The 25,493-nt window shown below is 41.7% G+C and overlaps 1 protein-coding gene across 1 annotated transcript in view; it reads right to left on the reverse strand.

Annotated features, from left to right (window-relative positions):
• The window catches only part of LOC126485053 (sialin-like), a 259,946-nt gene that overhangs the window by 224,435 nt on the left and 10,018 nt on the right, over window positions 1–25,493 (reverse strand). The window contains exon 2 of the mRNA XM_050108655.1: window positions 21,286–21,519. Coding sequence (XP_049964612.1) covers window positions 21,286–21,519 — 234 coding nt within the window. The remainder of the gene's footprint in view (window positions 1–21,285; window positions 21,520–25,493) is intronic.

The following is a 25,493-nucleotide window of genomic DNA, read 5'->3' on the forward strand; positions in this document are numbered from 1 at the left end:
AGCACCTACCTTACTTTTTATTTCGATCGACTAATTCCTCTGTCGACACTTTTCGGCGGTTTTTTATGGAACTTAGATGAAGACTTCGTGGTATCTGTTCCCAAATTCGAATTAATTTATTTCCTACTCGGTTAATTTCTTTGTTACCTCAGCAGTATGCTTTGGGTCGTTATCAGAAAAAAACCAAACAGTAATACCACCACCACCACTGTGTTTCTCCAATAACTGCTTTTGTTTCTGTCGATTTCTGAAGTGTATGGTGAACGCGTTTTCACGAAGTCACTTCTCTTGCACCATTTCCGAGTTTTTTTTCCGTTTTCATAACTGCGCAGTTTTGTTCTGTGGCTCAGCAATGACGTTTAGAAATTGCGTGTTAGGTTCAGAATTTTCACCTGTACTTTTTACGTCAGTGTAGGCTGAGCACGTCTGCCCCGATAGCTGAGTGGTTCGCCGACAAGGCAGCTCAGCGTGTTCGGTCAGAGGGTTACGTGCCCTCTGTAGTAAAAAAACTGAGTTAATCGATCATCAACGAACTTAAATGGATGTCTTACGACGTCCACCCCGAGCAAAAAAATGGTTCAAATGGCTCTGAGCACTATGGGACTTAACAGCTATGGTCATCAGTCCCCTAGAACTTAGAACTACTTAAACCTAACTAACCTAAGGACAGCACACAACACCCAGTCATCACGAGGCAGAGAAAATCCCTGACCCCGCCGGGAATCGAACCCGGGAACCCGGGCGTGGGAAGCGAGAACGCTACCGCACGACCACGAGCTGCGCACCCACCCCGACCAGATGCAACGAACAAAAGCGAACAAAATGAGATTAAAAAAAACAATGTGGTCAGTGCGGCGGTCTATCACGCCAAGGGGCCCGGGTTCGATTCCCGGCAGGGTCGGACGTTTTCTCCGCTCAGGGAGTGGGTGTTGTGTTGTCCTCATTATTATTTCATCATCACCAGTGGAAGGCAACGGGAAACCACCACTGGAATCACTTCCCTAGACGCTCATGCGGTGGACTTCTCGGACAGGGCTTCACCCATGACAAGACCTGCCGTAAGGCAGAACACTAAGTAAGGCTGAGCATACTGAAAAGTGCGTGTTTTTGTGATTGTCAGAATTTAGTGTTTGTACGGAGTACTGTGTGCTTTTGAAAAATTTACTCTACGTTTGGTAGGCCTTCTGAATACATACTGCTACAAATGTTCTTTGTTTTCTCTGGTTTTAGTTGTCAAAAATGAATACCTGCCATCCACACACATATCACACTGTTGCCTTTGAGGAGAACATTTTGGACACTTTAGATCTACACTATCTGATCCCAAGTATCCGGGCCGGCCGCTGTGGCCGAGCGGCTCTAGGCACTTCAGTCCGGAACCGAGCTGCTGCTACGGTCGCAGGTTCGAATCCTTCCTCGGGCATGGATGTGTGTGATGTCCTTAGATTAGTTAGGTTTAAGTAGTTCTAAGTTCTAGGGGACTGATGACCTCATATGTTAAGTCCCATAGTGCTTAGAGTCATTTGAACCACAAGTATCCGGATATCCTTATGTAACGCAGAACTGAGTGTCAGATGTCACAAGAGGCGGACACGCATATATAAAAGGAGGCGGGAAGAGTTGTGTTGTCAGTAGAGGAGCAGTAACAGCAGAATGGGTCGGCCAGGAGAACTCATTGACTTGGAGGTTGGACTGGTCATTGGGTGTCACCTGAGCAACAAATCCATTGGGGACGTTTCAACCCTTCTAAAGGTCTCTCGTGATGTGATTGTGAAGTGGAATGATGAAGGAACAGCCACAGCTGAACCAAGACTAGGGAGACTGACCGACAGGGACTGTCAAGGATTTCGGAGGGTGCTTGTAAACAATCGCATGAAATTAGCGGAAGTAGCACTTTGTAGGGAAGCGGCCTACTCACGCCGTATAAAATTCACATCAGTCTTTCAATTGTGTGCCAGCCAGTCCGCTGTAATTAGCTCTGACGTCATAAATGTTGCGCAATACTTTAAAAATCAAGTAAATAACCTGAAACGTTTCTAGCATGTCAGGAGTAATACTAAATCAATATGTGTTGAATGTCAGTTCAATAACTTTAACCATTTTCCGAATTTGGACGTTTTTCTGTAAAAATCATTGGCGCAACAGAAAAGAGCTAGAAACTTAAAAATTTATATTTGGATTCCTTTTGCATAATAATTTAGTAGAAACAGTATTCTGGATCTCACAAATTAAAATTTTTGTTGAAATTCATGATTTTCTGGTTTTTGTCTTAGAAATTAAGGAAGCAAGATAGATTAAGTAGGCGAATAAATAAAGCTAGGATGTTTAAATTTGAGTAGAAGGGAGATCCGCTATAATCATAAAGATGTGAGAAGTTTCAACAGAACAACTAAAAACTATAGCTATAGCGTAGCTCCAAAGAGCAAGTTCTGAGCTCGTCTACTGCGTGTAGTGTAATTAAATTAATTCTCTCGCCCAAAATATTTGACTTAGCCACGTCAGACTTTTATTATGATTACTTACCTGTGTGCTGAATGCACATTTAAATTGAGAGCTTCATCGGCCATCAGCAAAGGAAGCAATGATTTATTCAATAACTTAATGTGGTGCATTACTAGCCCAGCGGCTAGTCGGGAGAGCGGAATTGATCAGGCGTTCCCTTCACCGTCCGCACCGCGGCTTTATATATAAGAACGCGGCGCGAGAGAAGAAGGCCCCAGTTCTCTCCAGATGCTGAATAGCACACCACCTGTGTCGGGAGTCGCGTCGCGTCGGTATCATTGCTATAAACAGCCTCGGATGCCGTAATAAGTTGCTCGGGATACGCGTAACCATGAAATCGTTTTTCGAGTGTAGTGTCAATTCTGGGATGACTTTAATGATCTGTCTTCAGTTTGCGTATGTCGTATTTTCACGTGCCGCCGCGGGACAGACATTCTACCATTATTTAGCGTGGCGTTTGATGAACATTGTCATCAAATTATGGCGAGCATTCACTTAAACATTTAATTTGAACAGTTATAGTTGTATCAGCACATTAGACTCTGAACTGCTCTGTTAGTTGGATTGTGTGGATTCTTTTTTGGTCTGTGACATTCAGAATATAGTGACATTTTTAGAGAATCGTTTTTGATTATGAATCTCAGGCGATCTCCTAATTCCTCAGAGCTATAAGCTGTAGCTATAAGTGTGTTTCTCAGATGAAGTGGGCACTAGGAATTCTAATTACAGGCTTCACGTTTTGCTAATCACTTTCTGGTTGCCAATATTTTAGTTAGAGAGCCAGTGTTGAGAACGGCAAAAGACTGCATAAATAGGAACATTTTTATAACAATTAATTCCACCCGCCGCCCCACATATGGTTAATCCGCCGGGAAATGCATCTTTTCTACTTTACATTCTACATTTAACAACAATTAAATTCCACCCGCCGCCCCACAATTTGTGAACTCCAAAGCGCTGCCAGCAGTCCGACTAACACAGTGACTTTACATAAGGAGCTGAAAAGAACTGAGTAGAACGGTTGAGAAGTTCTTCACAGGCCACACTTTTCTGGAGCCAGTGTTAAGCGACGCTAGAAATAGTATAAAGAGCGACACCGCTGGGTGGTGGGTGGCTGGAAACGAGTGATTTGCAGTGATAAATCACGCTATGCCCCATGGAAATCCGATGGAACGGTTTGGATTTGGCTAATGCCTGGAGAACGTTGCCTGTCAATGTGTGCAGTGTCACCAGTAAAGTACGGCGGAGGTAGTGGTATGTGTGGCAGTGTTTCTCGTGGTTGCAGTGTGGTCCTCATATTATCTTTAAGAAAATGTTATATGTGGAGGGCTATGGATGCTTTTTACAGCAATTGTAGTGCGTGCAGTAGAGGATGATTGGTTCTATCAGCCTGACAATGTATCTGCGAGCCGATGGTTTTTGGACAGTGACACTCCTGAAATGGACTGGCGTGGCCAGAACCCCGACCTGAACTGGATGTACACCTTTGGATTGAGTTAGAACATGGACTTCTCTGCAGACTCTAGCGTCTAACATCAGTACCTCCTTTGGTTCCGGGTCTTGAGAAAGAATTGCTTGCCATTCATACATAGATATTGAGACACATCGTCAAAAGTGTCCTTAGCAGAGTTCAAGCCGTCATAAATGCGAAGAGTGGACACACCTTATATTAATGTCCACTAATGGGTATCCTTACACTTTTAATCAGATAGTATATATTCGTAAGTCAATGTGTAAGCGTCTGTTCAATTCGTGTACTGAGGAGAATATGAAAACGGCCTTGCTGTGCTGGTACTGCGAACGGCTGAAAGCAAGGGGAAACTACAGCCGTAATTTTTCCCGAGGGCATGCAGCTTTACTGTATGGTTAAATGAGGCAAACCTAATTTTCTAGTATTTGTAGACTTAAAGAAAGCTTTTGACAATGTTCACTGGAATAATCTCTTTCAAATTCTAAAGGTGGCAGGGGTAAAATACAGGGAGTGAAAGGCTATTTACAATTTTTACAGAAACCAGATGTCAGTTATAAGTGTCGAGGGACATGAAAGGGAAGCAGTGGTTTGGAAGGGAGTGAGACAGGGTTGTAGCCTCTCCCCGATGTTATTCAATCTGTATATTGAGCAAGCAGTAAAGGAAACAAAAGAAAAATTCGGAGTAGGTATTAAAATCCATGGAGAAGAATTAAAAACTTTGAAGTTCACCGATGACATTGTACCTGGAAGAGCAGCTGAACCGAATGGGAAGTCTCTTGAAACGAGGATATAAGATGAACATCAACAGAAGCAAAACGAGGATAATGGAATGTGGTCGAATTATATCGCGTGATGCTGCACGAATTAGATTAGGAAATGAGAGGCTTAAAGTAGTAAAGGAGTTTTGCTATTTGGGGAGCAAAATAACTGATGATGGTCGAAGTAGAGAGGATATAAAATGTAGACTCGCAATGGCAAGGAAAGCATTTCTGAAGAAGAGAAATTTGTTAACATCAAGTTAAGTGTCAGGAAGTCGTTTCTGAAAGTATTTGTATGGAGTGTAGCCGGTGGGGTCAGAGATTTTCTCTGCCTCGTGGTGACTGAGTGTTGTGTGATGTCCTTAGGTTAGTTAGGTTTAAGTAGTTCTAAGTTCTAGGGGACTGATGACCATAGATGTTAAGTCCCATAGTGCTCAGAGCCATTTGAACCATTTTTAGTGTAGCCATATATGGAAGTGAAACATGAACGATAAATAGTTTGGACAAGAAGAGAATAGAAGCTTTCGAAATGTGGTGCTACAGAAGAATGCTGATGATTATATGGGTGGTTCACATAACTAATGAGGAGGTATTGAATAGAATTGGAGAGAAGAGAAATTTGTGGCACAACTTGACTAGGAGAAGGGATCGGTTGGTAGGAAATAATCTGAGGCATCAAGGGATCACCAATTTAGTATTGGAGGGCAGCGTGGAGGGTAAAAATCGTGGAGGGAGACCAAGAGATGAATACACTGAATAGATTCAGAAGGATGTAGGTTGCAGTAAGTACTGGGAGATGAAGAAGCTTGCGCAGGATAGAGTAGCATGGAGAGCTGCATCAAACCAGTCTCAGGACTGAAGACCACAACAACAACATATTTCTCTGTACGTGTCCTTATCTCTCTTACCTTATTCTCGTGGTATTTACGCGAGACATACAATGGTGTACGCCATAACGGCCATACAGTCTTCTAAAGAAGAACTTCCCACCAGCACCGACAAATTGGTGCCAGTGTTGGTCACATGTCTTGCTAACGGGTGGGATGCTGTCCATGAACAAGGTATACATTCATACCATCGGGCAGTAGTAGTGGACGATTACCTTTCACGAGTAGAGTGTGGCCAATGGCGTTTACAGCACTGCATTCTCCAGCTATATTTCCTGACTTTTGTGTTGACTGATGAACATCGTACACTCGAGACTGCATTGCGAACTCGTTCAACACTCATAATTGGTTAGGCAACAACCTGCGTGTGCAGGTAGATGTAATGGACTCAGATTCAGTGACCGAATGGAACAGGGGAATTTGTGGTCAGATAATTGGGCAGCATTTATTGCCAATCTAACACGACCGATCTACCTCATTTTTCTCCGAGCTAGAAGAAAGGCATAGGTGAGAGCTGTAAAGTGGAAGAACTGACTTTAAGGCTGTGCTTAAGGTGGAGAATAGGATATGTGATGAAGAGCGTGACCGTCAGTTGGATGTGAAATTGACTAAACCGGACTTAATAATAGCTTGGCGAGGTCACTCAGTAATGCAAGAGTTAAAACGCGCATTCATGAAAACCGAACAAGCTCGCATTACATTAGGAGAGGAACTTACGTTAAAAATGACTGCCTTTGTAGATGCTCAGGACGAAAAGTCAGATGAAATCTTGCGTGACGGAAATAAACTGATTATCGAATTGATGAAAATACAGACTGATGTGGGTAAGATGGTGCAAGTTCAAATGATCTAAGACACTAAGTTACAAATGCAGATATATGTACTCAATCAACATATTGCACGGCTGCCAGCAGAGGAAGATGCTGATAATCACGAACGTTTATGAAAGGAGATGTTAGGAAAAGTAAAGACGAGAGCAGACAGCTCAGACGAGGATGCATGGAGAGACAGACACAAAAAGAAAAGCCGTATCCTGCTGGAAGCATGAGATATTGACATTCACACGGCAGAGGATATGAAGAGCAGCGAATGATTCTTGTCGAAGTGTGCTACACACCCATTTAAATCGAAAGGAAAGCCCCATTCGCTGGCTTTTTCGGGGCAGTGTCATAGCATGACACCCGTCAAGTGACCAGAAAGGTGAAAATTCGCTAAAAGTCGACTGAGGAGTTAGCCTTAGCATGAGGACTGCTTGCTTTTGAGTTCTGCGTAAGTCATGCAGAGATCGAAACAAAGTTTCTGTTGACCTGTTAGGCACCAAGAATGCAGAATGAGCTCAAAGTAGTGCTTCCGCGAGGTCATCTATACAAGAGAGTTAAAGGAGTCATTTTGAAAGAGTTCTTTGGAAGATTATGAAACGGGAACCGATACCTCAGCGAACTATTTAAGTACGAAGACCCAGCTACAGTTGTTACCACAAAACTACATGATATGGTTAAACAGCAACTAATCGCTATCTCAAGAACAGACAAAGATGCCATTCTTGGGACGCATGAACAGCTATACAGGTTTGCAGAGTTCTAAGCTAACAGTAGCAGGAACCACCATAACTGAAGTAGGTAGAGATGACATGCTAGTAGGTCTACATCAAATCGATCTATTGAATTACTCGTCATAGAACCATCCGAAGTGACAAACGCGAATAGAAGGACGCACAGAGAGCACTGCTTTTGATAACGAACGTAATAGTCATGCTTCGGTAGAAAGAAATATTGATAGGCGGTGAGAGCACACATCTGGACCAGGCAGTCACAGACGTAGCAGACAGAACGTACAAACGCATCAGGAAAACAGGCACTTGTTCCTGAGGAGGTCATTGCGGAACCAGGAGACGGAAAATTACTTTTGCAGTCAGGATCATGAAATATTATGACGAGTTATGGAAAACATGATTAGAAAAACATGAAACCGCTTGCATGGAAATAAGCCAGCTGGTAGTAGAAATCTTGGTTAAAGACTCAAAAATTTTGGGATTTATATCTGCGAATCCGGAATGAGCATGCGACTTATTAAGTAAAAGAGATGCGTTACCATTACTGTCACTGAAAGGAGTAAGGACAATAAATGCTGGGGAAGCGAAAATCCGGTCTATAAATTAGCAAGCGCTTGTGGAATTCATGCTGAATGACAATCCTGTTTATGCACAGTCTAATAGCCACTATTTATTTGTGTGAGCCCTTCTCTTTGGACAAGTTTTGCTAAACCTACCGCAAGCTACAAAAGCCCCAAAGGTATAACAAGGATTATTCGAGTTCAAGATGTGGCCAACATATTTGCTCCTCTCCCACGCACCCATGAACATTTTAACGGTGGCTCCTTTCGGTTATAGAACTTTTGAAATTCCTCGAGCTGTTTGAAATCAGAAGAGCTAAAAAAAAATGTGGCCAAATCTGTTTTTGGATAGATCCCGCCTTGAGCAAAGATTGCTTTCTCTTGTGTTTTACTTACACTTGTTTTCTTGAAGTCACACGATCATCAGTGGCTTTTTTATTTACTTTCTGTCAAATAATAGGAAAATGCTTTTTACTGTCTATATATTTAAAGTTTTTTCACAAACCTGAAAATAACATTTTTTGCATCTTGTTAAAGCGTGCTGTGGGTTCTGTAGCTTTCTGTACCTTGCGTTATAGTTGGTTTCCTTTTACGGTTTGTGACCTGCAACCATAGAGAACGCAATATAGAAAACTTATTTACCGAAAATTACGTTTGGGAAAGTTAAGTCTGTCATGGTCTACATCATTTTACTCTTTGAGAAAGACTGCATGCATGGGTTCTTTGAGGACGGTGAACAGAATTACATTGCAGAGATCTGAGTACTCGTTTATTATTTGTTTTACTTGTACTATGGCCTTCTTTAGTTGGTAGTTTTCCTCAGTTATTAGTTTCTGTGGGACGCTGTTACGACATTTGAGAATTTTCGGGTCAGTGTTTACACTGAGGTGACAAAAATCATAGAATAGCGATATGCACATGGACAGATGGTGGCAGTATCGTGTACGGCCGCATAACGGGTATTAATAGACTTTAGACTTTGAACACGGAATGGTAGTTGGAGATAGACGCATGGTGCATTCCGTTTCGGAAATCGTTAAGAAATTCAGTATTGCGGGATCTACAGTGTTAAGAGCGTGTCGAAAATACCAAACTTCAGGCATTACCTCTGACCATGGACAACTCATTGGCTGACGGCCTTCACTTAACTTTCGAGAGCAGCGGCATTTGCGTAGAGTTGTCGGTGCTAGCAGACAAGCAACATTGCGTGAAATAACTGCAGAAATCAATGTGGGACGTACGACGAACATATCCGGTAGGACAATGCGGCGAAATTTGGTGTTAACGGGCTATGAGAGGAGACAACGGACGCGAGTGTCTTTGCTAACAGCACGGCGTCACCTGCAGCACCTCTCCTGGTCTCGTGACCATATCGGTTGGACCCTAGAGAACTGGATGACCTGGTCAGATGAGTTCCGATTTCAGTTGGTAAGAGCTTATGGTAGGCTTCGAGCGTGGCGCGGCCATGGACCTACGTTGTCAACAAGGTACTGGACAAGCTGGTGGTCGCTCCATAATAGTGTGGGCTGTGTTCTCATGGAAACGATTGTGCCTTCTGGTCCAACTGAACCGATAATTGACTGGAAATGTTTATGTTCGGCTACTTGGAGACCATTTGCAGCCATTCATAGACTTCATGTCCCCAGACAACGATGGAATTTTTATGGATAGCAATGCGCCATGTCAGTGGGCTGTGATTGGTTTGCAGAACAGTCTGGACAATTCGAGCGAATGATATGGCCACCTATATCTCTCGACATTGGTCCCATCGAACATTTGTGGGACATAATCGAGAGGTCATTTCGCGCACAAGATCATACACCGGCAACACTATCGCAGTTATGGATGGCTGTAGAGGCAGCGTGGCTCAATATTTGTGCAGGGAACTTCCAACGACTTGTTGAGTCCATTCCACGTCGAGTTCCTGCACTACGCCGTGCTAAAGAAGGTACGGCACGATATTGGGAAGTATCCCAGGACTTTTTCACTTTCGTGTATATGCGTTATATCTCGTGCTAGTGAAAAGGGCACGTTGAACTGACTTCGTTCTGGACTATGGTGAGATTGTTGCTGGGTTTTGCACATTTGCGCTGCATTTACGTGATTTTAAATTACGTGGCATTTCAGATCATGAAGAATTAGATGTCTTTTTTCGATATATTTTGCAGTCGTACTTGGCATGTGGAATGTTAGGTCTTCGCGTTTTCAGCTTTTTTAGAACACATGGGTATTAATACCCATATGTAATTTAACTATCCAGTGGTTCAAGTGGCTTATCTCAATGCTCTTCCACTCGTATGATGATGTCTCAGGGACTAATAAAAATATTTCGTAATTTTCTTTTGCCTATCGGGTCTGATGGGGATGTAAAAACACATGCGCTATTGAACTGCGCTTACCCATGAGGGTTGCAATTCTGTATATGAACATTGATCATTATATTACTTTCGATACAGTCTGGACGGTATGAATTTATTATCCTCCTCCCTGGCTTTGTTTAATGAAGCTTTCCACATGTTACATAACTCGACATGTGTTCAGTCAAGATCTATGTTCTCGAAATGTACCCCATTCGTTTTTGATTGTTTTTAAACCTGGGAGGAAGTAGCCTATGTTGAGCAGTGATCACAGTTATATTATGTAACAAGTATCAGCTGTGTAAGTCTTTGTTACTAAGGAACTTGAAGACACTTGCCGGCCGAGGCAGAGTGATCGGGACAATTTTTGTTACCACGAGGGCTCAGAGTTTCACAGATTATTAACTAGTGTAGCACACGGATGGCAAACACATTTGCATTCCACATATTGTGTCTGCCAAATACAATTTATTTACATACACATTATATGTGTAAGGCTTATAATATGGATTCTAGTTTCAGTTCCGTCTTGGTTATTTCTGGCTAATTCCCCCCTTTCTTCCATTGGGCATTGTGAAAGTACATACACTCTGACGCTATAGTCATCACAGTGAGATTGCGGTTACTTATGTGTGACTCAGATTTAATATAAAGCGCAGCGTTTCAGGGCATAAAGCCAGGTAATAACCTTATACGGCTCTCAGGTTAGAGTTAAATAAAGGAGGAACTCGAAATAGCTCTTGGGTCGCAACATGTAGCAGTACTGTTGCTCAGATATAGAAGAATAGTTGACAATGTATTGTACTTAGGAAAACAGTTCATGAATGGAGGGACCCTCCATGCTATAAAGTCTCTGTACGGAAATTTCTACAGAATCAGCGATTACTGTACAATAGAAGTAAAACAATTCAAAGGCGTATAGATAGAAAGACACGGAATGAAACGCATTAGACTGTCAAATGGTTAATGAACGAAACCTTCAATGACTACTGTAAAGGAATCTTACTGAAAGGCGTCTCACACAGCCCAAGAAACATTCTGGTCATATGCTAAGTTCATCAGTGTGAAGAAAGTCAGTGTTAGATACTCATGGATCACACAGGCACTGAAATTGTTGGTAGCAATGCTAAATCAAAAGCTCCGTTTTCAGATGCTGATTTAAATTAAGATCAAGGTATACAGCAGCAGTTTCATTCTCACGGCACTGCAGAGATGGGTGGTATAGTCAGTGGCACAGAGCAACAACTGAAATGGTGAAAATCGAACAAGGAGCGACAGCCCAATGAAAGCTCTGTCAGTTTCTGTAGATAATTTGCAGTGGAGTTAGCAAAAGTGTTCAAATGTGTGTGGAATCTTATGGGACTTAACTGCTAAGGTCATCAGTCCCTAAGCTTACACACTACTTAACCTAAATTATCCTAAGAACAAACACACACACTCCCATGCCCGAGGGAGGATTCGAACCTCCGCCGGGACGAGCCGCACTGTCTACAACGGCAGCGCCTTAGACCGCTCGGCTAATTCCATGCGGCATCAGTGGAGTTAGCCTCTCAACCATAATGTACAGGTCAGGTCAAACCCTTCTACACATAAGGAAAACACAACATTCATTATTGTCCTGATGTCAGCTGATAGTGTTTTTTGTTGTTACACTATAAAATAATGTGTGTCTAGTATGCGTAGTGCGTGCAGTGACTTGTGCTGTGACTGAAAAGTGACAAGCCATTCTTGACGTCTCTCTGCATTTATCTATGATTAATAATGCGACTGAATGGGAGCTGAGATAGTTTAGATGGAGTAATGAGATGAGGAGCTGAGGGAAAGCAGCCCTTCAGATAACTGTGGGGAGGCGACCAGCCTCGGCCATTGTCATTTTAGGCCAGCCTATTGTGCTGTTTATCGCACATATCCACTTTTGATGGCCATGGTGGAAGCATTTATTCTAGATGACAGAACTCAGCCAGCAGTAGGTGCTTGGAACATGTTAAGAAAAATGCTTTCCAAAAATGATGGCAAAACAGCTCTGTTGTACTACAGGTGCAGAAGATGCCACAGAGTTGGCGGCTAGCCTCGAGCACAGCTGTTTAGCTTTCCCCAGGATATGAACAGCAAAGCTAGCTGCTGGATGAGAGGGTGCCAACTGGTCAAATAGAAGTGACATCAAGAGGACATAACACATTGTTGTTGTTGTGGTCTTCAGTCCTGAGACTGGTTTGATGCAGCTCTCCATGCTACTCTATCCTGTGCAAGCTTCTTCATCTCCCAGTACTTACTGCAACCTACATCCTTCTGAATCTGCTTAATGTATTCACCTCTTGGTCTCCCTCTACGATTTTTACCCTCCACGCTGCCCTCCAATGCTAAATTTGTGATCCCTTGATGCTAAATTTGTGATCCCTTGATGCCTCAGAACATGTCCTACCAACTGGTCCCTTCTTCTTGTCAAGTTGTGCCACAAACTCCTCTTCTCCCCAATTCTGTTCAATACCTCCTCATTAGTTATGTGATCTACCCATCTAATCTTCAGCATTCTTCTGTAGCTTCTATTCTCTTCTTGTCCAAACTATTTATCGTCCATGTTTCACTTCCATACATGGCTATACTCCATACAAATACTTTCAGAAACGACTTCCTGACACTTAAATCTATACTCGATGTTAACAAATTTCTCTTCTTCAGAAACGCTTTCCTTGCCATTGCCAGTCTACATTTTATATCCTCTCTACTTCGACCATCATCAGTTATTTTGCTCCCCAAATAGCAAAACTCCTTTGCTACTTTAAGTGTCTCATTTCCTAATCTAATTCCGGCAGCATCACCCGATTTAATTCGACTATATTCCATTATCCTCGTTTTGCTTTTGTTGATGTTCATCTTATACCCTCCTTTCAGGACACTGTCCATTCCGTTCAAGTGCTCTTCCAAGTGCTTTGCTGTCTCTGACAGAATTACAATGCCATCGGCGAACTTCAAAGTTTTTATTTCTTCTCCATGGATTTTAATACCTACTCCAAATTTTTCTTTTGTTTCCTTTACTGCTTGCTCTATATACAGATTGAATAACATCGGGGAGAGGCTACAACCCTGTCTCACTCCCTTCCCAACCACTGCTTCCCTTTCATGTCCCTCGACTCTTATAACTGCCATTTGGTTTCTGTAGAAATTGTAAATAGCCTTTCGCTCCCTGTATTTTACCCCTGCCACCTTCAGAATTTGAAAGAGAGTATTCCAGTCAACATTGTCAATAGCTTTCTCTAAGTCTACAAATGCTATAAACGTAGGTTTGCCTTTCCTTAATCTATTTTCTAAGATAAGTCGTAGTGTCAGTATTGCCTAACGTGTTCCAACATTTCAACGGAATCCAAACTGATCTTCCCCGAGGTCGGCTTCTACCAGTTTTTCCATCCGTCTGTAAAGAATTCGCGTTAGTATTTGGCAGCTGTGGCTTATTAAACTGATGGTTCGGTAATTTCCACATCTGGCAGCACCTGCTTTCTTTGGGATTGGAATTGTTATATTCTTCTTGAAGTCTGAGGGTATTTCGCCTGTCTCATACATCTTGTGCACCAGATGGTAGAGTTTTGTCAGGACTGGCTCTCCCAAGGCCGTCAGTAGTTCCAATGGAATGTTGTCTACTCCCGGGGCTTTATTTCGACTCAGGTCTTTCAGTGCTCTGTCAAACTCTTCACGCAGTATCGTATCTCCCATTTCACCTTCATCTACATCCTCTTCCATAATATTGTCCTCAAGTACATCGCCCTTGTATAGATCCTCTGTATACTCCTTCCACCTTTCTGCTTTCCCTTCTTTGCTTAGAACTGTGTTTCCATCTGAGCTCCTGATATTCATACAAGTGGCTCTCTTTTCTCCAAAGGTCTCTTTAATTTTCCTGTAGGCAGATGATTTTTTTTAGAAAAGAGGGGAGAAAAATGATATCATTTGTTGTTTGGCGTTTTGCCTCTTCTTGGTGAGACATTTTGTCAAAGAAACAATTACTCCATTGGCAGACTGATGTAACTTTAGAGGGGAATGGTGGTCGAATTTTTCTTGCAAAGAAGAAACGAGTTGTCGGCTCCTTATTGACTTAGAATGAAAGACTTCGTCTCTGTGCTTGGTGCTGGACACATTGGCGCTCTGCAGGCTGTGCGCTCAAGTGGAGGTGCCAACTGAGCTCTAATGTTTGAGACCTCACCAGAACGACCCTAGTATCAGACTTCCTGGGAGCATGATAGGGCGTCACCATTCGGCTCATGTTACACCGAAGGGTATGGTGAGCACAGCTACCATCTCCGGTATGTTGGGACGATCGAGAGGTTCAAGTACAGATTCATGATAGGTTTCCTTGTCCCACTTTCATCAGTACATCCTCACATCTACGGGTTTCTTCAGTTCTCTATTCAGTCAGTCACTGTAATCGTTATACTGTTAGGGTGAGATAAATTTCACAAAGTTAGATGCAAGATTATTAAGCAACTCCGATGTCATTGAGTAACTTTGGCAACAAACCAGGTTTGTAATTCTTGTGGTTAATTCTATGATTGTAAATTTAGTAATCTCATGATTGTTTTGGATGCTTTATGTTTCAAATGCTTCTTATAATAAACTACAGAGTTCATTTAAATCTGGCGTTTATTATCACAGTCAATACTTTTCACTGATAAAATGCAAATTCCCCACCTTAAGATTCACTTCCGGAAACACAATATTTCATAGCATTTTGTGCATCAATTCCAGCATCGAGTGTCAAGTGCCGGGTTTTGCAATCTGAATGAACAGTGTATGTGATGCCATGACTAATAACGAGCTATATTTTTCCTTTCATTTACTACCTTCACTTGACTCGCATTCGGGAGGACGACGACGGTTCAATCCTGCGTCCGGCCATCCTGATTTAGGTTTTCCGTGATTTCCCTAAATCACTCCAGGCAAATGCCGGGATGTTTCCTTTGAAAGGGCACGGCCGAATTCCTTCCCCGTCCTTCCCTAATCCGACGAGACTGATGACCTCGCTGTTTGGTCTCCTCCCCCAAACAACTACCGTTTTTTACTACCTTGTACTTCATAGATATATTTCTAATGACGTAGAATAATTTTCCTTTGGTTATATAGTGTAGAACATGAATTATTTGCTATACGAGTTCCTTATGTAAAGACTTGAATTTTTTTTCTGATGATCTTTCAGATAGTTTTATGAAATGTATTGTGTGAAGCGGAATGCAAAAGGCGGAAGTGTTGTATGAACTGTGGAGCGAGAGAAGTATCGATAGTTGTCGGGTCGAACTGTGTTTAGAGGGTCGCAGATGGCGCATGAGAGTGGTGGTACGGAAGCAAGTATTGTGTGTAGTAATGGTGCGCGATTAGCGCGATATTAACACCGGACTTTCGTGTGTTAGACACGGTTTGAAATTTGACGCAATGATGGACAGTCTAAACGGATTTTGTGTGACGCGAAAGTTGTGGGTTTTTGCAGAATGATGCTTGTGGCAGTGGCAATGCACTCGTGAACAGACAATATTGTCGTCAGTTTAGAATCGGATTGAATTACATAAACTGTGAATTCAATATCGCTCATTTTCTAGACAACGAAATATGACGTATGCTAAAACACTAACCGCCAATGTGGAAACCGTGAACTGTGTTGCTGCGTAAGTCACTGTTTTCACGGGAACGGTGTTATCGTGAATCATGAATATTAACAGTAGGTGGACTGTCTAACTTCGAAATTTGCAAGTTGTAGCAACTGGAATGTTAATTTAAACACGATGTATGGTCTGTGCCAAAGCATCGTGTATGAACGTTGCAGCTGAACCTTCAGTGCTACATAAACAGCTACTTTGTTCTGGCCTACCACAAATAGATGCTACGCAACTTGATACTATCACCAGCCCAAAGAGGATGTAAGGAAAGAGGATATAAATTAATGCCAAGGATACGACTCGATGAACTTATAGGATTCAAATCAGCAACTTCCAACTGCTTCTAGCGCCGTCGCCTCATCACGCCGACCCAGAACAGATAAGACTCGAAACCAATCCTCTCTTCGAGAAACTCACTATCGTAACCAATTTAATTTCTTTGTACTTTGTAACAGACTATCTCTTAACGTTTCTCTCCGTAAATATAATTAGTTTATTGTAAAAACTGTTTACCTTCAGTGACTGTTAAAAAGTCTTTGCATGCGCTGTGTGTCTTTTGGAGGGGTGTGCTTCGTCGTGTACATACAATCATTTAGGCAGGAGAATTTGTGTGTTGTACTGTGAAAGTGGCCAGATGCGCAAGTTGAGGCATCCGCCATAGAAGTTATTTACACCGACCAATTACAAAGAAGCAGCTCATTTGCCATTGCTTCAAGTTAGCGTATTACAGGGAGCTTTGAATCTGACAGCTGTCAGAGTACACAATCTTTGTTTACATGCCACTTAACGTCTTATTTCCATTCATTCATATTTAGGTGCAAGTTTATCTGAGTTTAACTGTAACTGATAAGCAAAATCACAGTATACTGTGTCTTTAATTATCAAATTATCATTCGAGTGTTTTACTGTTTTCCGCTATGGAAGGATATTATTATCAGAATTTTAACATTATTGGGAAACTTCTCATATAGAGGTTTGCTTTCGAAGTTTCCGGAAGTAAAAACGGTTCTTGGGGTTTATACAATATTAATTTACTGTATGCAGTTTTTCTTTACACATTTTCTGATTACAAATTCACGGTCATAGTAAATCTCCAGGAATCGTTTTCTTCACGTGTAGCATTAGCTTTTTACGTTACTAAATAACTTGAAACTTCCTGGCAGATTAAAACTGTGTGCCGGACCGACACTCGAACTCACTACCTTTGCCTTTTGTGGGAAAGTCCTCTATTGTCGGAGATACCCAGCCACACCTCATGACCCGTCCTCACAGCTTCAGTTCTAATTGGTTCGCAGGAGAGCTTCTGTAAAGTTAGGAAGGTAGGAGACGAGATACTGGCGCAAGTAAAGCTGTGAGGACGGGGCCCATTGTCGTGCTTCAGTAGCTCAGTTGGTAGAGCACTTGCCCGCCATAGGCAAAGGTCCCCAGTTCGAGTCACGGTCCGGCACTCAGTTTTAATCATCCAGGAAGTTTCATATCAGCGCACACTCAGATGCAGAATCAAATTTCATTGTGGATTAAATAACTTATTTGCTTAACAATATCTTTACACTAGGATAAACCTTATGTGGTAGCACTGTTTTAAACAGACAGGCTTTGTATTTGGAAGGATGGAAGATTCAGTTTCCACCTGGCGATCCTAATTTAGGTCGTCAATGGTTTCCCTAAATTACACTACTGGCCATTAAAATTGCTACACCACGAAGATGACGTGCTACAGACGCGAAATTTAGCCGACAGGAAGAAGATGCTGTTATATGCAAATGATTAGCTTTTCAGAGCATTCACACAAGTTTGGCGCCGGTGGCGACACCTACAACGTGCTGACATGAGAAAAGTTTCCAAGCGATTTCTCATACACAGACAGCAGTTGACCGGCGTTGCCTGGTGAAACGTTGTTGTGATCCCTCGTGTAAGGAGGAGAAATGCGTACCATCACGTTTCCGACTTTGGTAAAGGTCGGATTGTAGCCTATCGCGATTGCGGTTAATCGTATCGCGACATTACTGCTCGCATTGGTCGAGATCCAATGACTGTTAGCAGAATATGGAATCGGTGGGTTCAGGAGGGTAATACGGAACGACGTGCTGGATCCCAACGGCCTCGTATCACTAGCAGTTGAGATGACAGGCATCTTATCCGCATGGTCGTAACGGATCGTGCAGCCACGCCTCGATCCCTGAGTCAACAGATGGGGACGTATGCAAGACAACAACCATCTGCATGAACAGTTCGACGAAGTTTGCAGCAGCGTGGACTCTCAGCTCGAAGACCATGGCTGCGGTTACCCTTGACACTGCATCACACACAGGAGCGCCTGCGATGGTGTACTCAACGACGAACCTAGGTGCACGAATGGCAAAACGTCATTTTTTCGGATGAATCTAGGTTCTGTTTACAGCATCATGATGGTCGCATCCGTGTTTGGCGACATCGCGGCGAACGCACATTGTTGTTGTTGTTGTTGTTGTTGTCTTCAGTCCTGAGACTGGTTTGATGCAGCTCTCCGTGTTATCTATCCTGTGCAAGCCTCTTCATCTCCCAGTACCTGCTGCAGCCTACATCCTTCTGAATCTGCTTAGTGTATTCATCTCTTGGTCTCCCTCTACGATTTTTACCCTCCCGCTGCCCTCCAGTACTACATTGGTGATCCCTTGATGCCTCAGAACATTTCCTACCAACCGATCCCTTCTTCTAGTCAAGTTGTGCCACAAACTCCTCTTCTCCCCAATTCTATTCAATACCTCCTCATTAGTTATGTGATCTACCCATCTAATCTTCAGCATTCTTCTGTAGCACCACATTTCTAAAGCTTCTATTCTCTTCTTGTCCAAACTATTTATCTTCCATGTTTCACTTCCATACATGGCTACACTCCATACAAATGCTTTCATAAACGACTTCCTGACACTTAAATCTATACTCGATATTAACAAATTTCTCTTCTTCAGAAACGCTTTCCTTGCCGTGGCAAGTCTACATTTTATATCCTCTCTACTTCGACCATCATCAGTTATTTTGCTTCCCAAATAGCAAAACTCTTTTACTACTTTAAGCTTCTCATTTCCTAATCTAATTCGTGCAGCATCACCTGATTTAATTCGACTACATTCCATTATCCTCGTTTTGCATTTGTTGATGTTCATTTTATACCCTCCTTTCAAGACACTGTCCATTCCGTTCAACTGCTCTTCCAAGTCCTTTGCTGTCTCTAACAGAATTACAATGTCATCGGCGAGCCTCAAAGTTTTTATTTCTTCTCCATGGATTTTAGTACCTACTCCGACCTTTACTTTTGTTTCCTTGACTGCTTGCTCAATATACAGATTGAATAAGATCGGGGACAGGCTACAACCCTGTCTCACTCCCTTCCCAACCACTGCTTCCGTTTCGTGCCCCTCGACTCTTATAACTGCTCAAATGGCTCTGAGCACTATGGGACTTAACATCTATGGTCATCAGTCCCCTAGAACTTAGAACTGCTGAAACCTAACTAACCTAGGGACAGCACACAACACCCAGCCATCTGATAACTGCCATTTGGTTTCTGTACAAATTGTAAATAGCCTTTCGCTCCCTGTATTTTACCCCTGCTACCTTCAGAATTTGGAAGAGAGTATTCCAGTCAACGTTGTCAAAAGTTTTCTCTAAGTCTACAAATGCTAGAAATGTAGGTTTGCCTTTCCTTAATCTATTTTCTAAGATAAGTCGTAGGGTCAGTATTGCCTCACGTGTTCCAACATTTCTACGGAATCCAAACTGATCTTCCCTGATGTCGGCTTCTACCAGTTTCTCCATTCGTCTGTAAAGAATTCGCGCTAGTATTTTGCAGCTGTGACTTATTAAACTGATAGTTCGGTAATTTCCACATCTGTCAACACCCGCTTTCTTTGGGATTGGAATTATTATATTCTTCTTGAAGTCTGAGGGTATTTCGCCTGTGTCATACATCTTGCTCACCAGATGGTAGAGTTTTGTCAGGACTGGCTCTCCCAAGGCTGTCAGTAGTTCTAATGGAATGTTGTCTACTCCCAGGGCCTTGTTTCGACTTACGTCGTTTAGTGCTCTGTCAAACTCTTCAAGCAGTGTGGTATCTCCCATTTCATCTTCATCTGCCTCCTCTTCCATTTCCATAATATTGTCCTCAAGAACATCGCCCCTGTATAGACCCTCTATATACTCCTTCCACCTTTCTGACTCCCCTTTTTTACTTAGAACTGGGTTTTCATCTGAGCACATTAGAAGCATGTATTCGTCATCGCCATACTGGCGTATCACCCGGCGTGATGGTATGGGGTGCCATTGGCTACACGTCTCGGCCACCTCTTGTTCGCAATGACAGCACTTTGAGCAGTGGACGTTACATTTCAGATGTGTTACGACTCGTGGCTCTACCCTCCATTCGATCCCTGCGAAACCCTACATTTCAGCAGGATAACGCACGACCGCATGTTGCAGGTGCTGTATGGGCCTTTTTGGATACAGAAAATGTTTGACTGCTGCCCTGGCCAGCACATTCTCCAGATCTCTCACCAATTGAAAACATCTGGTCAATGGCGGCCGAGCAACTGTCTCGTCACAATACGCCAGTCACTACTGTTGATGAACTGTGGTATCATGTTGAAGCTGCATGGGTACCTGTACCTGTACACGCCGTCCAAGCTCTCTTTGACTCAATGCGCAGGCGTATCAAGGCCGTTATTACGGCCAGAGGTGGTTGTTCTGGGTACTGATTTCTCAGGATCTATGCACCCAAATTGCGTGAAAATGTAATGACATGTCAGTTCTAGTATAATATATTTGTCCAATGAATACCCGTTTATCATCTGCATTTGTTCTTGGCGTAGCAATTTTAATGGCCAGTAGTGTGTTTCAGAAGAATGCAGTGATGGTTCCTATTATAAAGGCATGGCCGAGAATGTGTTCCACTTTTGTCGAACTAGACCTGTAATTATGTACCAATGGCGAAGACTGACTATGGCCACAGAAGAGGTGTGCTGCTCACATACTCCTACACGTCTTCATCCAGTGATGACTATCGTCTGGGGATGATAAGGTGGTTGGTAAGTACCGTTAGGTTGGTTGGTTTGGTTGTTTGGAGGAAGAGACCAAACATCGAGGTCATCGGTCTCATCGGATTAAGGAAGGACGGGAAAGGAAGTCGGCCGTGCCCTTTCAAAGGAACCATCCCGGCATTTGCCTGGAGCGATTTAGGGAAATCATGGAAAACCTAAATCAGGTCGGCCGGAGACGGGATTGAACCGTCGTCCTCCCGAATACGAGTCCAGTGTGTTAACCACTGCGCCACCTCGCTTGGTGTACCGTTAGGTCTCCTGAGGCCTGTTCAGATGGAGTTTAGTTGTAGACGTGTATGTAAATGCCTGTATGTTCTTAAGGAATAGTTCCACAGCATGTAAAATATACTTGTAAAAGTTGCTGACGGTGCATAAAACTATTATTGCTACTAGCAGTGGTATTACTGAGGAGACGAGCTCATGACAGTAAAATATCGCGGTCAGTTAGTGGCGCAGGCAGGTGGGTGCCGTTGGGAACAGCCTGTACCTGTACGAGCCCCTGGATGACCCGGATGGCGATGAAGGCGTAGACGCTGAGGCGCACCAGCACGGGCGTGACGAGCGCCAGCACTGCGCTGACGGCGACGGCGCAGGTCATGAGGACAGCGCCGCCCACGCGCAGCGCCAGCCAGCCGCCCAGCAGCTGCGTGCAGATGTAGCCGTAGAAGAAGGAGCTCAGCACCAGGCCCTGCAGCTCCGTGTCCCAGTCGAACTCGCTCTCCTGCCGGCAAAACAGTCGAAGCATGTACTGATTCGTATTATTTTTCTTTCTTTTCTTTAATATACGCTATATGTAAACTTAATGAGCTATAAACTAAGGCACCAGCAAAAGTAAATTAATGAGTAGTTTTGTGGCAAGGATAACGTTTTGATACACCGTTAAATACCTGTATCAAATTAAATAAGAAGAAGGAAGTGATGAAAAAAATAAGGATGGCAAAAAATGAAACATGACAAAAAACATGTGCCAAGGTTAATAGCAAATTAGGATTTGTGAGAGCAAAAGAAGCATGGCCAGTATTAAAAGGGCTTCAACAGGATACAGAAAGCAAAACCAATCTCCAACTGATAACACAAAATGAGTGGGAAGAGTATTTCCAAAAATTATTAAATGAGGACAGAGAAGAATGTCTAGAAGAAGGAACGTTGGAAGAAAATGGACATGAAGATGATGAAATCCAGATTTTAGAAAGTGAAGTACTTCAGGCGTTGAGAATAGGGAAGAATGGTAAATCACCTGGACCAGGCAATATCAATCTGGGGTGTCTGAAATATGGTGGTGACAAAATTGTGAAATTGATAACACACCTCTTCAACAAAATTATACCTGGAGACTCAGTACCAACGAGATGAAGCAAGGTTACATTAATACCATATTTAAGAAAGGGGATCCCAAATTTGTTCAAACTGTCGAGGAATTTATGTTACAAACAGATTAATGAGATTTTGGTAAACATTTTTGGAATACAGTGATTTGTAGATTATTATATTTTGACTCAAGTTCAGTCTTGATCACACTATTAATGTTTCAATGATATAGGTAACCGGTTTAGGTATACAAAAATATGACTAAAGACGAAATAACCGAATTTATAGAACTGCTTGAATGCACTTTAGATTACAATTATTTCTCTTTTAATACTAAAATCTATTGTCAGAAAGATGGCCTAGCAATGGGCAATTCTTTGGCTGGGACAGTTGCAGACATTTTCGTGAACCACATTGAGACGCAATTCCTGAAAAATAACCCTGATATCGCAAATAAAATCAAATATTACAAGCGATATGTAGATGTTACATTATTGCTTTATAATGGTTCAAAAGATGAAATTGAGAAGCTTGCAATAGAATTAAACTCTATGCATCCGAAGTTACAATTTATGGTTCAGCATGAAAATCGAAAATCTATTATCTACCTAGATCTCACTATAACTAATAACAGTGGGAAACATTTCTTCACCATATACAGGAAACCTACAACCACTGATGTTATTATTAATGCCATATCATGCGATCCTGACAAGTATAAAAAAGCATTTTTTAAGTCTATGATACACCGAATACTAAAATTATCGCTAGAAGCTAATGAGATCAAAAAGGAAATGACCATCTTAAAACAAATTGCAAAAACTAACTCTTTCAACACATGACAGGTAGATGTCATTTTTAATAAAGTGCAACAATCACAAAGTACTCCACTAATAGGTAATCCAAAATATATGAAGATGACATATATGGGAAACATATCAGACAGAATTACTGATTTATTCAAAATTTCTGGAATAACAATAGCATTTACAACTGACAATACTTTACAACAAAAATTAAGACATACTGTAAGTAAAGATAATGGAAAATTTACCAGATCAGGAGTGTACAAGATCCAATGTAGAGACTGTGAGAAAATATACATCGGCCAAACAGGACGAAATTTTGCAGTAAGGTACAAAGAACATACGTCGGGTACCTCATGAACAAAGTCTGTATTCGGCCATCATATAGCATTCAATAATCATGCTGAGGGGACAGTAGAGCAGAATTTACAAGTTCTTCATTATGCAAATAAAGGCTAACTTATGAATATCTTAGAAGAAATCGAGATATATGCTCATTGGAAAACCAAATCATCAATGCTGCTCAATGAACAATTAGATTTTCGCGAAAAATATTTTTACGACCTTTTTGACGAAATTTTGTAGTAAAAGCACCTACTCTTTTGTTTTAAAATATAAGACTAGTTATACCCATGGCAAAAACTATTTATGTAAAATATGCTGTACAACATATAAAAATTTTATTAAATTGACATTGATTATTATAAAAACTATTAGATCGATGAGTTCTAAAAAAATTTAATCAGCGGTCTCATCAGTTATTCAGACACACATAATGCGGAATGTACTCTTGGCTGCTACCCTACTGCTATAAAGAATATTGCTATGAAAACTACAGTTAAAGTAAGACGATTCTGCAGCATCCACCAAAGATGCAATTGTTATGTAGGCGACTCGGTATAATCGATATATACCACAACTCCAAGGACTTTCACATCTTTGATGTAACTGACACTGTAATAGTATTAAGGTTGCCCATGGAGGGCACAACTATTACACATTGTAGTTTACTGTTTTTATCTAAAATATAAATAAGCTGTACACATACTAACTATCTGTTAATCAGACATTTTAAATGAATCAATTTTATGTTATTAGTGTATTTCCTACTTTTATTCTTTGACGATGGCGTCATATTATGAACGCTGATTGGCAGTTGTGAAGTAGTGTGACAGGAAGTAGGCGGAGCCTCTGCATATTTAAGCTCGTGCTCAGCACTCATAACCGTCAGTTAACTTCGTAGCAGCTGAGGAGAGCTCCGCCTACCATCCAAAGGGAGCCATGGGTATAAATAATTTTATTTTATCTTGTTAAATTTTGACGTCATTCGACACTTTCATTTTATTTAAAGATTGGTTTCTAGTATTTCCTAAAATTAATCCACAGGTCTGGTTATGGTTATGTAGAAATAACCTAAACCGGTTACCTATATCATTGAAACATAAATGGTGTGATCAAGACTGAACTTTAGTCAAAATATAGATTAATGAGAATTTTTGCGAAAGTAATTAAAAAGAAAGTGGAAAAAAATTTTAGAACCCAAGAAGAACAGTGTGGTTTCTTGGCTGGGAGATCATGTGTAGACCTTATTTTCACATTTGACAGATTTTGGAGAAGCATAGGGAAAAATAAAAAAATATAGGATTAATTTTCATAGATCTAGAAAAAGCACATGATACTGTCCCAAGGAAATTGCTTTGGAAAGCACTACATATGGCAAACATAAACCCTTCCTTGATTAAAATAATGCAACAGTTGTATAAAGATAATATTTGCCAAGTGAAAGTTGGTAATAAACTTTCACAGACATCTAGAACAAGCAAAGGCCTTTTACAGGGCTACCCCATCTCACCATCATTACTTAAAACCCTCTACAGATATTAGCCTTAGAACAAGGTCTTGTAAATGTAATAGTATGGGATTAGAAGTAAGAGAAGGAGTTTACCTGCATCATTTATTATTTGCTGATGATCAAGTAGTCGTAGCACAAGATGGGGAAGATGCTAACTATATGTGCAATCAACTAGCAGTAGCATACAAAACTTGGGGTTTGAAGATTAATTACCAAAAAACAGAATACTTGACTAATGATTCAGATGAGCTATACATTAAAGGGAAGAAAATCAAAAAGATAAACACTTTCTGTTATTTGGGATCTATTTTATAAATCGAGGGAAAATCAGTGTCATAAATCAATAAAAGAATTAGTAGCAGACGGAAGGTCATTGGGATGCTTAATTCAGTCTTACGGAGCAGGAATGTAATGAGCGGAACTAAAAAATTGATATACAAATCTATATCAGAGAGTGTGGTTCTGTATGGAACAGAGACCTGGACAGTTCACCTGAAGAACATTACAAAATGGATGGACTTCTGGAGAAGATCGTCAAGACTCTCCAGGAAAGAGAAGATAAGGAACACCGAAATAATAAGGAGAAATTACAGTGGTACAGCATGTACGATGAATGGAGGAAGCCAGAATACCAAAATTGATACTGGAGTGGGAACCAGAGGGGAGAAGAAGAAGAGGACGACCTATGACCACCTGGCTCCAAAATGTATACCACACAATGAGGAGAAT

This window comes from Schistocerca serialis, chromosome 6, assembly GCF_023864345.2.
Source record: "Schistocerca serialis cubense isolate TAMUIC-IGC-003099 chromosome 6, iqSchSeri2.2, whole genome shotgun sequence".
NCBI lineage: Eukaryota > Metazoa > Arthropoda > Insecta > Orthoptera > Acrididae > Schistocerca > Schistocerca serialis.